This window comes from Dichomitus squalens, assembly GCF_000275845.1.
Source record: "Dichomitus squalens LYAD-421 SS1 unplaced genomic scaffold DICSQscaffold_5, whole genome shotgun sequence".
NCBI lineage: Eukaryota > Fungi > Basidiomycota > Agaricomycetes > Polyporales > Polyporaceae > Dichomitus > Dichomitus squalens.
In genome coordinates, this window is record NW_006766887.1 from 427989 (window position 1) to 440443 (window position 12455).

Sequence of the window (12455 nt, forward strand, 5' to 3'; positions counted from 1 at the left end):
TCTGGAGAGGGAGAGTTCTTGTACGGAAGAATAGGACTTGAGGCAAGCGATGTTGGCTGACTTCAGTGAGACCGTACAGTGATCCATCATGTTGGCCATGAGCGCCTGGCTATTGTATGGATAACCGGTGAGGTGGAGGGAGTGTAGTTTCGGCAGTTTGAGTGCTAGTTTCGCGATACTGCCATCGATCACGTGCTCGGATCCATGGCCACGGGGGAACACAGTCAATGTGTCCACCAATTGGCCCAAAGTAGGATAGCGGAGACCAGAGCGCTCAGTTGTCCACGACCGTTGAGTTGGACATTGCGAAAAAGATGACAACGGCTTCGTGGCAACTATGCGCTACAGGTAAGACTGCAGTTGCAAAGCGATGGGGGATCGTCCTTGAGATGATAGATGATGGCCTCGACAACCTCTAGTGGGAACGAAGGCATCGGGGAATCGTCAAGGGATGCATGAGAAACCATTTTAAGGGAGGTGTCTCTTGACTTGGGGGAGTCCTGGGATCGATGCGATGGGGTAAGAGGACGTTATCGTGAAATCCCCACGAAATAAGAGGCGGGCGCTACAATCTTGGGCCAGTGGGAACAGATGGAATCCATGTGTTGCAAGATATCGCGCGGCGCCCAGGATCGATGGGTCTGAACCGCCTGAGCGAGCGGGGCTGTTCTAGGGACGAACCTTCCACGGTCGGTGAGTGGGGACAGGGGAAATGTATCCGGAAACACCATCTAGACGCAGGACGTACCATACCCGCTGTAGGTGCAGTTTGTTCACACCGCACAGTCGCCACGAACATGCCCGTGAGCTATGTCGTATACTCATAGGACGAGTATGGGCTTTGTAAGGCCTCTGTAGATTAACATAGTGTATCTGCTAGTTTTTCACAAGGCCGGAGGTCAAGATACTTCGAAGTCTCACCTCCAGAACAGCAACAGGGCGCCATCAGGCATTTAAATTGACGGTCTCCATGAATGCCAATACGAACTTTGCAACAGCGCGGAGATACATGAAGAAACTCAAGGCAATCGCTTATCGGGGTCTCACGACCCCTCCGGAGTGAATATCTGGAAATTGCGGTTGTACGTCCCCGACGCGAGCATCTTCCCGTCATGCGACAAGTCGACGGACATGACCTTTCCTCCGTCTGTGGGCAGCGTGCGCAGGAGCTGCCAGTCATCCGCGCTCCAGAGCTTCACGAGCCCGTCGTAACCCCCGCTGACGAAGTACAGCCCAGAGCGATACTTCCACTCCTCGATAACCTTCTCGGCGTCGGTGGGCTTCGCGTCCGGGGAGGCAGAGGCGTCGTCTGTGCCGTTCATGGTGACGTCGGAGGAGAAGCCTGGAGGAAGCTCGTCGCCGTAGAAGAAGCGGATGTCAGAGACGTTGGAAAGGTGGGCAGGGATGGTGTAGAGGGCCTTGAGGGAGCGCATGTCCCATATTCGGATGGTGTCGTCTCCGGACCCCGTAGCAATTTGGTGGCTACGAGGAAAGCACGTCAGATGCAATAAACATAGTGCACGACAGGTAGGCACACTGACCCGTTTGGCGAGAAAGCGATTGCGAAGATGGCTTGGACGTGTCCATCGAGTACCATTGCGGTTCGCCCCGTGCGCAGATCCCATACTCGGCCGATGGCGTCCAATCCACTGTGGATACGAGTCAGGAGGTGGATTATGTGTTGGAAATAGGCGAATTGCTTACCCTGACGCACAAAGCGCACCGTCGTTCTGAAATTCGACTGAAAAGACTTCTTTCGAGTGACCTTCTTGCAAGAGAAGCTCCTTTGACGTCTTAACGTCCCAGAGTCGCCAAGTCGTATCGAAGCTGGCACTCGCGACGTAGTTGCCCGAGGGGTGGAACGCAACGCGTGCAACTCGGTCTGCATGACCTTTCATCGTCGCTAGAGGTGTTTCGCTGAAGTGGTACTGTCCTACTGAGTATGTGACCATCGAAGACAAAGCCCGTTGCGTACCTGTTCAAAGACCACAGATTGACAGTTTGGTCTGCAGCACCACTAACCATGTTGACCACATCTTCACTCTGGCTTAGGGTCGCTTGAGGATGCCATGCAACTCCTCCAACACGGTCGGTATGACCTCGGAAGCTTCGGACAGGTGTACAATTGGGCATATCCCAGAGCTTTACATTACCTGCCCAACTTCCGGTGGCGAGGTATTTGCTGTTAGGCGAGAAACGGACGAGAGAGATGGGTCGCTCGTCGCCAATTTGTGAACCCAGATTTGCGAAGCTCTGCGTAAGAAAGGCACGTTGGCACTCGCATGTTGTAACATAGGGAGGCAGCTTACCTTGACTTCTGCGAAGACCTTCTTCCGTATATCAATAATGCGACCCAACGGCATCTTGCTGTCTAGGCGTTGCTGCGCGACTCTTTTTTGAGCTCTACATGTGATCGCAGAAAGAAATGGACGCAGTAAGCACCTATGTCTGATTCCACCTATCGGAAATCCAACCTAGGAAGAGAGTATTCCGCTAGGAATCTCCTTGCCTCCAGCAATTCGAGGGAGCCGGGAGTATAGAACTCCTCGACCTACGCGTGATATGTAAGTAAGGAAGGTGCTGCACTAAGAGCGACGGGACACACCTCTTCCTCACTCTCCTCTGAGGACTCCTCGTCGACTGCCATTGCCTCGTCCCCACGCGCTGCATTGATTTGGGAGAGGACATAGATGAGACGGTCTCTCCTGTCTGGAGGCTGCGCGCATGTTAGTCAAATCCGCACGTTCATAGCGGTGCGTACTTACTCGTTCGCCAAAGAGCGTTATGGGCTCCCCAATCTCGCGCAGCCTGGCCTTGACTCTGTTGTCGTCGGTCGGAACGGCGAGATTACGCGCCTTCTTCTTGCGCTCGAGTTCATCGAGGATGACCTGGTTTTCGGCCCTTGCTCTCTCTGAGCCTAGGTGGTTGCCATCATCTATGAGTGTGTCGAGCGTGAGTTCGGACATGGTGGAGTGGAAGGCGCGAGGCGGAAGAGCGCGGTACCGTCGGTGCGAGTACAAGTGGCCTCAACTGAGAAGCCCCAACTTTGGCGCGCGGGCGCAGTCGAACAGCGGGCGTCACGTCACCGACTTCAGACGCGAACTCGGGTCTGCCACCTTTCTCTCCCACCACTTCCTCTCCCTCCCCTCTCTTCCATCATGTCGGGCCCGGGCCCCACCAGCAGCACACTCCGCCTTCGAAAAGGCGTAGGTGAAGCGCATCGCGATGTTGCCCCAGACGTGGACGAAGATGACCAGTTAGACGTCCAGAACCCGGTACGTGACACGTGTATACGCTGCGCTTGCATGTCCGACTTGTGCTCATGCGTCCACCATGGCTAGCGCAATCGCAGCTATGTCGAAAGGCTGTTCGAAACCGAGCAAATCAACATTGTGATGATCGTTGCATTGACCACGATTGCCTTTGCTCTCCGTTTCTACAAAATCAACCATCCAGACCAGGTCGTGTAAGTACGCCAAGTATACGTGGACTCATACCGCGTCCATACTCACGTGCAACATATCTCAGTTTCGACGAGGTTCATTTCGGCAAGTTCGCCTCCTATTACATCACAAGACAGTACTACTTCGACGTACACCCTCCATTTGCGAAGCTCCTCTTCGGTCTTGCTGGTTGGTTCGTTGGCTACGATGGCTCCTTCGGCTTCGAGAATATCGGCGACAGCTACACTGAGGCCCATGTTCCTTATGTCGGCATGCGTGCTCTTCCAGCCATTCTGGGTAGTCTCACTGTTCCTGTTGTCTACGCGATCATGAAGGAGTGCGGCTACTCGACCATTGTTGCCGTCTTCTCTGCCTCCATCGTCTTGTTCGGTGCGTGTCATACGTTTGCATCACTTGCTTTTCCCATTTCACACTTTGCTTAATGGTTCTGCAGATAATGCGCACGTTGCCCAGGATCGTCTTATTCTCCTCGATGCTACGCTCATCTTCTTCATGTCCTTGACTATATACTCGTACATCAGATGGAGAAAGCTCCGATACAGGTATGTTTCTTTCTGAACTAGCACGTCTGTTGCTTGATCGTCGGCTCAGGGACTTCTCCTGGGATTGGTGGGTTTGGATTCTTGCAACCGGAACCTTCATGGCCCTTACTTGGGCCTCGAAGGTTAATGGTATCCTGACTGTTGTTGCCGTTGGAATCGCTGTCTTGATCGACCTATGGGACATATTGGATATCAAAAAGGGCCATAGCATGGTGAGCCAAGCTCGTGAAGGCGCTGGAAAGGCTGCATACTCATCTCTTATAGGAATATTTCTGGAGACACTTCATCGCTCGGGCTGCTGCCTTCATTGTGCTCCCCCTCTTCATATACCTCTCCACTTTCTATGTCCATCTTTCCATTTTGACTAATTCCGGCACTGGCGATTCTTTCATGAGCCCTTCATTCCAGGAGACCCTTCGCGGCAACGAGTTATTGCTAAACAGTCAAGGTTAGTCATGATACAAAAATGCTCACCTTGTCGGTTGCTCATATTGCACTCCAGAGCTCCGGTACTTCGACACCATCACGATCAGGCACAAGGATACTCGTGTCTTCTTGCATTCGCACCCAGATCGCTACCCTCTGAAGTACGAAGACGGTCGTATCAGTAGCCAGGGCCAGCAAGTCACCGGCTACGGCCACGACGACTCCAACAACCATTGGCAGATCATCCCGACTAAGGCGCTGCCTGAGACTGGCCGTGGTCGTATCGTCCGCCACGATGATGTCATCCAGCTACTTCATGTCAACACTCAGACACACTTGATGACCCACGACGTTGCGTCCCCGCTCATGCCGACGAACGAGGAGTTCACAACTTGGCCAAAAGACGACCACTCGCGCTACAATGACACCCTCTTCCAGGTTCGCCTTGTCGATGGTTATGAGGGCGAGGAGTGGAAGAGCAAGTCCGGCCACTTCCGCTTGGTCCACGTCCCTACAAAGGTCGCCATGTGGACGCATCCAAAGCAGCTCCCTGACTGGGCGTACAAGCAACAGGAGATCAACGGGAACAAGAACGTGAACGACAAGACCGCTATTTGGTTTGTTGACGACATCGTCGCCGACGAGAGTAAGTCGTAACTTCCCGCGACCGTGTTTCGCGTGTATCCTGACATGAACTGCTCAGCTGGCGAGGATATAAAGGAGCGCATTGGCGACGCCGCTCCAAAGGAACCGAAGTCCTTGAATTTCTTCACCAAGTTCTTGGAGCTGCAGATCCTCATGTTGCAGCACAATGCTGGTCTAACTGCCTCGCATCCCTATGCTAGTGGTCCCATCAACTGGCCATTCCTTATCAGTGGTATCAGCTTCTGGACGCAGTCTGAGGGCCAGAAGCAGATCTACTTCATTGGTAACCTCGTTGGTTGGTGGACTTGCGTCATTGGCATCTCGTTGTACACGGGTATCATGCTTGCGGATATTATCGCGCGGCGTCGTGATATTGAGCCTCTCACTGAACGTAAGCCCATCGTGCTTTTTTGGCTGTGATTGCAAGCTGATGTGTCTGCAGCCGTCCGTCATCGTCTTGTCAACTCGACCGGGTTTTTCATCCTCTTCTGGGCCGTCCACTACTTCCCCTTCTTCATCATGAGCCGCCAGCTGTTCCTCCACCATTATCTTCCCTCGCACCTCATCTCAGCGCTCGTCGCGGGATCTGTTCTGTCTTTCGCCCTCTCGGAAACTATCAATTACCCTATCTCAATATGGGGTCCCCGTCTGCGTTCTAACAAGAGGCCGACCTACGCCGACTTGGGGATGCGTGGCCCGATCTTCGTCGGCGTCTTCACGTTGATCCTCCTCATCTTGTTCATCTACTTGGCGCCCCTGACTTATGGCACGCCGGGGTACGTTTCGTCTCTTCATTACTTGTGTGGTGAGATGGCTAATGTCTGTCTCGTATCAGATTGGATGGCCAGTCTGTCAACCGTCACCGCCTGTTGTCGAGCTGGACCCTCCACTTCGCGGCGAAGCCGACCGACGCTCCGTAGAATGCTTTGTATGGATGGTAGCAGCGTGTTGAGTCTGCGCTAGCGCGGAACGTTGATTGAACTACCTATATACTTTTCACTATACTCAAATCGTCCTGGGACGTGCCGGCTATGTATCTATTATAATGCAAATTGACGTCTCTCGCCCCAGATATCTCTTGGTTGTTGTTGTGATACTGTTTTGAGCCGGAAAGTGACAAGTGATATGCCTGCCTGCCATCGTGTCCCGCCCTTCGTGTTTTGGCAGATCGCAGTATGTTTGACCTTCTGGGGGCATCGCAACATCTGACGCGAACATCATCGTGGTCTACATTCAATAGTATCCGTGATTCTGAGGAACGGTCATGAGCGCTTGGAGCTTTGTCTCGGTGTTGATACTACTGTCATGACCTCTTGTTCGAGCCATGACTCGGGGTCATCATGGGGTTCATAACAGCACTGCAACCGTGTCCTAGCTTTGCGGAGGACTAGTTTCATCCCAACATTCCAGACGTCTTTCAGAAGGTGTGACTACGTCTACCACACCGACTGGGCGCCCAACTGTATCCAACGATCATCCCGTCCAGAAACACACGTCCGTCCTGTAGCGAGTCCTTGATTACCCACTCTACTTTGCCGTGTATTGCTAGGACTTTCACTCAGCGTATCCGCTCGTACATCAGCAGGCAAGAATGCGTGAAGGTTTACAGCATAGGTGCCGGATGAACTCCTTCCCATCCTCGTTTGCTTAGGCTTGGATGTATTGTATTGTACACACAATTCTACGTCTACCTCACTCGTGTTCTTTTCACGACGGGCCGCTGACAGTGTCCATTGGAATTTCAATGTCATTGAGTGATCATCATTCTCAAAAGTGTAGCATATCTGTGTGGTTATCTAGGTGACGCGTACTACGGGTGCAAGTGTTGAGCACGTCAACAAAGTTCAGCCGCCATATGCATATACAGTGGCCCAGTGGAGTGTATCGAATTCTGGAACCAGATGTGTTCGCAACGTGAGCTGCCACGAAAGATACACAATAAGTACAGTAAGTCGATAGGAAAAAGGAGGGCATCTGGAGATCGCCTTCGACCTCGGTGTCGGTGTGTTGTCATGTCGGCATAGTGAAGGCATAGCATACTCTGGATTACGCAGACAGAGTAGTAAGTACTGAGGAAGGCACGGTACAAGTACATTGGAGAAGCATGCTACTGTGGACTTCATGTCATAAGCTACCCATCGTACAGAGGAACGAACGTCAGACAACCTGAGACAAAGCTCGACTGGCCAGCCTTAGCTCCATCTTTGCGGCTGCTCGCCACCCCATCCCCCACCGCCTCCGCGATTACGTGGTCCAGTAGGCGGGGGTCCACTACGGCCTCTCTTCGGCCAGCCTTGGTCTCGCCCACGACCGCGCTCTCCGCCCCCTCGCCCGCGGCCCCCACGGCCTCCACGGCCACGGGGGCCCCGGTCATAGTCATGGCTGTTATTAGGATGGTTCTGATGAGGACTGTGGTCGAACCGAGCATTTCCACGGGGCGGGCTTTGAGAAGTCGGAGGAAGATTGACGGAATACGGAGGGGGCGGCTGAGGGTATACCGGGAGATGGTACGGTGCCTGAGGAGCCCACGCCTGGAGAGCAGCCGTGGGAAGTGCTATGGGCTGCGAAGCTACAGGCACGCCAGGAATAGGGATAGATGAGGGCGGCGATTGCACAGATGCCTTCGAAAGCGCCTGGAGCATGAGTGTAATCTGTTCCGGGGTCAAAGCACTGACATCGGGCGTGGGATTCGGTGGAGGAGCGGATGGAGAAGGGCCAGCGGCAGAGGGAAGGGGATGCGGTTTGGGAGCCACCAGGGTCTGCGGCTGCACCAAGGATGGAATGTTTTGCAGGGCGGCTAGATGCTGAAGTTTAGAGAAGTCAATATTGGGGAGAGCCGAAGCCGTGGTGGAGGGCTGCGGGGCAGGTGCAGCAGCAGAAGCGGCCTGGAGTGGCTGAGGAGGGGGCACGAGCTTGCCCTTCGTCAGCACCCAGATACCAACGAGGTAGTCAGTGGCACGTTCTGTGGGCAGCTGTAGCTGATCCAAAAGCTCCATATACTCCGGAATTGGGTCCGTGGATAGCAACGGAACGACATAGAGCTCGCGTCCGGGAGCGCTCGACTTTGGATTATGACCCCACGGGAAAATCAATCCATGGCGCCTGTAAGTAGTAATGAGCACGCCAGTTGCAACGGAAGCGTTCAGACAAACTTACCCTTTGGATACAAGATGACTCTTGAGTGCGTTGAACCCGGTGGTGTCCATGCTTGGCGCGGCAGAGAAGGCGACGGCAATGAGCTCTTTCGAAGGATTAAGCCGCACTTGCGTAAGATACTGCGCCGACTTCTCCACCTGCACTCGGCCATCAATCCTGAGCTCCTTTGACGGAAAGAGCGTCTGCCACAGCGGGGAATCGCTTCCCAAAATCCGGCCACCCGCCTGACGGGCAGTGACGGCAACTTCTTGAGGGATGGTGGAGTCCAGAGGCATGCTCAACTGTTTAGGAAGTGAGTGGGATTCCTTGGGGGTCAGAGGGCGAATGCACCCACAATTCCGTTCCAAACAGTAGGCTGAGAGTCAAAAGCAGCACGCTGGACCTCGGCAGTAAGCTCAACGGGCTCGGGGACCTTCTCTTCCGGCTGTTCCTGCTCGTTCTCGGTATTGCTGAGGAACATATCGAAGTCCTGGTCGTCAGCTCGACCACCAAGAAGCTCTGCATCGGTCGGTTGGTCAGCGGGTGCTAGGGACGATGGGTCCTCCGAGTCCTGGGGCTGGGCCTCCGCTTGAGGTTGGGATGCTGTCCCAGAGGAGTTGGGAGTCCACAGAGCACTGAGATCGAAGGACGACCGCGAGGGCGTGTCAGGCTGCGAACCTTTCGCCGCGAAGGGGGATATGCCAGTGGTAGGGGACGGGCCGACGGAGGAAGGAGTGGGCTGCGAGGCACCCTCCGACGTGGTCTCCGTGGGCGCGGGTGCGAGTGTGGGCGGAATCTCCGCGAAAGGCGTAGCGAGCGTATCGACGGGGGTCATAGCAATCTCTCCAGATGACTCCTCATCGATATTGATCAGATCAGCGAGGTTCAGCTCGTTTTCCACAGGGCCTCCGGCGAAGTCAGACACGGACGGCACGAACAGCGGGTGCATAGGCGGGCGCATAGACGACGTGGAGGACGCAAGATCCGCCGCCACCGCCTGGGCAGCAGCATGGAGAGGCACCGGGGGCGGGGCACCCCACGCAGGGGCCTGGCCGACAACGGGAGACTCAGGCGGGGCGGAGCCCGTAGACTGGGAGCGCTGGGCCTGCAGGCGGAGGCGCGCGAGCCTCTCTCTCTCAATCCGCTCCTCCTCTTCCTCCTCGCGCTCGCGCTCAACCTCACGCTGACCAGCACCCGTCACATCCTCGATGTCCTGCAGCCCCTTGTGCGTGAGCTTCGCCCGCGGGACGATGGACTTCTTGAGGATGGAGTGCGCCAGCGCCTCCTCCTCGAGCTTTTTGATAGACTGCTTCTCCGACTCGCTCGCGAGGTCAGTGGAGGACATCGTGGACAGCTCTTTCGGTGTAATATGAGACGAAGCTATGCGCATGTGGAGGACAACACGGTCTGCTTTGCTCAAGTTAAACGTAAGCATTCGGAACCGCTCCCTGTCGTGACGAAGTCGAGTGATCAGCGATTCGTTCATCACGGGTGCTGATGCCCACGGAGATAGACATACTTGTATTTCCCCCCGACGACCTGCTTCCCTGACTTGTCCGGCTCAGAATAAAGCTCGTACATGCAATTCTCGAGTTCAACGCCGAACTGGTTGGCCTTCGCCTCCAGCTGTTCCTTCTCCTCCGAGGTCAGCTCTTCGGGCTTCTTGTCGGGCTGCTCGCTGCGTCCAGCAGTATCGTCGCCTTCATCGCGCTGGGCGAGGAAAGGGTAGCGCGTGAAGATCTGCCGGAACAGCTCCTGCAGCTTCGTCAGGCAATACTTGCGCGCAGCGTCTTCCCCAGCGGTGGACTCCGACCGAGGACGTTTCGCCGGCGGCGGCGCAGGCTGGGCTGATGTCGACTTCTTCCTCTTGGCCAGGTGGCTCGGCGTCGGCGAGGACTGCTTGCGAGCAGGCTCCTTGGGGGTCGAGCTCGCCCGACGGATGCGTTTCGAGCTGCCGGCACGATGAGACCCGTCCGAGTCGGATCCGCCGTCAGAGTGGTATGACGAACGGCGAGCGCGGCGCTGGAGGAGGCCTTGGTGAGCTTTGGCAGGGTGTCTCGAGTGTTCAAGACGCACCTTCGAGGCGTTGTCGGCCCGGGGGTTGTACTCTTCCGAGCCCTCGCTGGATGCGTCGGACTCGGGTTCCTCTGCAGCCTTCGCTTCAGCTTCAGCTTCGGCTTCGGCTCTCGCCTTCTGCTTTGCAGCTGTAGCCGCGCTGGACGATGCTCGTGTGACACGGACGTCGTCGCTGCGGACGTCTTGCATTGCGTCTGGCCCTTCCCATTCCCCTGTAACCGACTGCAGTTAGCTTCTCGATCTGTGTATGATTTTGGCCAAAAATGAATGCAAGGTAGGAACAGGAGCCACGAAGTGACGAAATGAACTACAGTACTACGTAAAGGCAATGATATGTCCTCGTCCCCGTCCTTGTCCTCATCGTCGTCACGGGCGTTCGTGTCTGGCTACGCATACATTCAACGAATCTACCCTCACATAGTTGGATCGACCTTCGGATGTTCGGTATTTTCTGCTTTATTGACCACGGTCATACCGAGGACTATGGCAACTAGCTACCTACAGCGGGCGCTTCACCAACGGCGGCTGATCCAACCGCAGCAACTACGAAGACAAGGACGAGGTGCACGGAACGACAGGTGTTGCTGCATCATGCCCACAATCCTTGCTCGTCTTTCGATGGTACGGTATGCGTGAGGACGTTCTGACTGACGGGACTATCATGCAGTGGCTGAGCCAAGAGACGGAGATACTACTGACTATGGTATTGTGATCTAGTACATCGATAACCGCAACGGAAGAGACAACCGGACGAGCGGGGGTAAACAGGCGAGAGCAAAGCAGATACTCACTGATGGTTCTGGCGCCAGTCTTCTCGTGGCATAAAGGGCATACATAATGCTCTGGAGGAAGACCGGATGAGGCCCCGCAGCACGAAAAAAGAGGGTCCGGGTATGACTCACGAATCTCCTCCGCATCGGTCTCGCTCAACTCGACGCAGCGGAAATGGTACCTGTGATACGGTCAGTGAGCAAAGAAAAAGGGCCGAAGGACAGCAGGAAGGGACGCACCAGTCCTTGCAGCTCGAGCAGTGGATCATGGGCGATCCGTCGTCGGGCTTCTTGCATAAGCAGTATATCTTTGCGCCTCTCTTCGTCGCCCTGACCTTCCCAAGCGAGCCGTTCATCCTGAGATTCTCTTTATTGTCGCTGATAACAGAGGTGTCTTGCGTCTGGGGCCCCGTCCTCGTCGCTTGCCGGGTCCTGACGGTGGTCGTTCGGGTTGACATCGTGGGTGGGGACGGGCCAGCGCGTGGGAGGTCTTACTTCTGTCGTGGCACTTTTTGAACTCCGCCGGCTACTTCCTTGTGTCTCAAATAGGAAGCTTGGCTGTACTTCGACTCATCCTGCCATATTGGTATCTCATACTCCAGGCCACGCTTGAACGCGACCCACTGTCAGCGGTCTGCCAAATCCGCACATCAATCTTCTTATCTCTATCTTCGGAGAAATGGCTGCAGCTGTCTTCGGCTCACGGCTTCGTGGAACGACAATGCGCGTATGCAGGGCTTCTGGGTCGACTATCATCCCCTGAGGTCGTTCTTGTGATGCGTGCAGGACTTCGAGAATTGCGATTGCGCGCGATGGCGTGCGTACAAAAGGGGTCTTATCGCAGCCCTCCTGGCCACGCGTGTCTTGCAGGAATGTTCGCACTCCACTCCATCTTGCATCGTGATGGACTGTGGCGGTTGGCACTCTAGCCCCGAGACACACAAGGCAAGGAGATCTGGGTATGGCATGTTGGCTGATCATCTCTCCTGCTCTTCCATGCATTGAGGCGAACGCATGTCTTGCTAGGACGTTGTTGTCAGACCACCTGATCGAGGCGCCGCTGCAACTCGGACGGGATGCATGAGAAGCACTCGATGGTTGCGAGGAGCCTCTGTTTCTGCAATAGCGATGCCATTCCAGCGACCCGCCCCGCGACCTGGAACGCGGCGTGCGTTTCGTGGCGGCTTCGTGGACGCTCAGAAGTTATCGATCCTTCTGTGCGGGCGCGATAGTGAGGGTGATTCCTAGATCCTCAAGATTGAGGCTGCCTTCCTGACGTGCACGTCGAGATCACCCTTTGAGAAGTACCCCTGTTCAAGCAAGGGTGCTGCAGTCCTCTGCCGTGACTCCAAGACGGAACGTACTCAACTATGAGGTACACGCAGAGAACTGTGGCG

At 55.3% G+C, this 12455-nt stretch overlaps 3 protein-coding genes across 3 annotated transcripts; 1 reads left to right on the forward strand and 2 right to left on the reverse strand.

Annotated features, from left to right (window-relative positions):
- Positions 1-836: 836 nt before the first annotated feature.
- DICSQDRAFT_81126 (U4/U6 snRNP-specific spliceosomal protein) lies at positions 837-2966 on the reverse strand (the record flags this gene model as incomplete). Its single annotated transcript, XM_007362866.1, has 8 exons — positions 837-1482; positions 1542-1649; positions 1705-1917; positions 1976-2253; positions 2310-2403; positions 2475-2551; positions 2606-2716; positions 2766-2966. The coding sequence occupies 8 exons, from the start codon at positions 2964-2966 to the stop codon at positions 1044-1046; spliced, it is 1521 nt and encodes a 506-aa protein (XP_007362928.1). The 3' UTR covers positions 837-1043.
- A 192-nt stretch (positions 2967-3158) lies between these two features.
- Positions 3159-6046, forward strand: DICSQDRAFT_160013 (O-mannosyltransferase; the record flags this gene model as incomplete). The annotated part of the gene is made up of 10 exons (XM_007362867.1): positions 3159-3275; positions 3342-3466; positions 3529-3833; positions 3898-4006; positions 4056-4218; positions 4271-4454; positions 4509-5078; positions 5136-5468; positions 5520-5853; positions 5913-6046. 10 exons carry the CDS (start codon positions 3159-3161, stop codon positions 5995-5997), a joined length of 2325 nt encoding a protein of 774 aa, XP_007362929.1. The 3' UTR covers positions 5998-6046.
- A 909-nt stretch (positions 6047-6955) lies between these two features.
- On the reverse strand, positions 6956-11507 carry DICSQDRAFT_100770 (uncharacterized protein). The gene is made up of 8 exons (XM_007362868.1): positions 11299-11507; positions 11191-11240; positions 11080-11130; positions 10289-10500; positions 9732-10234; positions 8568-9660; positions 8234-8514; positions 6956-8179 (listed from the first exon to the last, which is right to left on the reverse strand). The coding sequence occupies exons 1-8, from the start codon at positions 11412-11414 to the stop codon at positions 7270-7272; spliced, it is 3216 nt and encodes a 1071-aa protein (XP_007362930.1). The 5' UTR covers positions 11415-11507; the 3' UTR covers positions 6956-7269.
- Between the last annotated feature and the right edge of the window lie 948 nt (positions 11508-12455).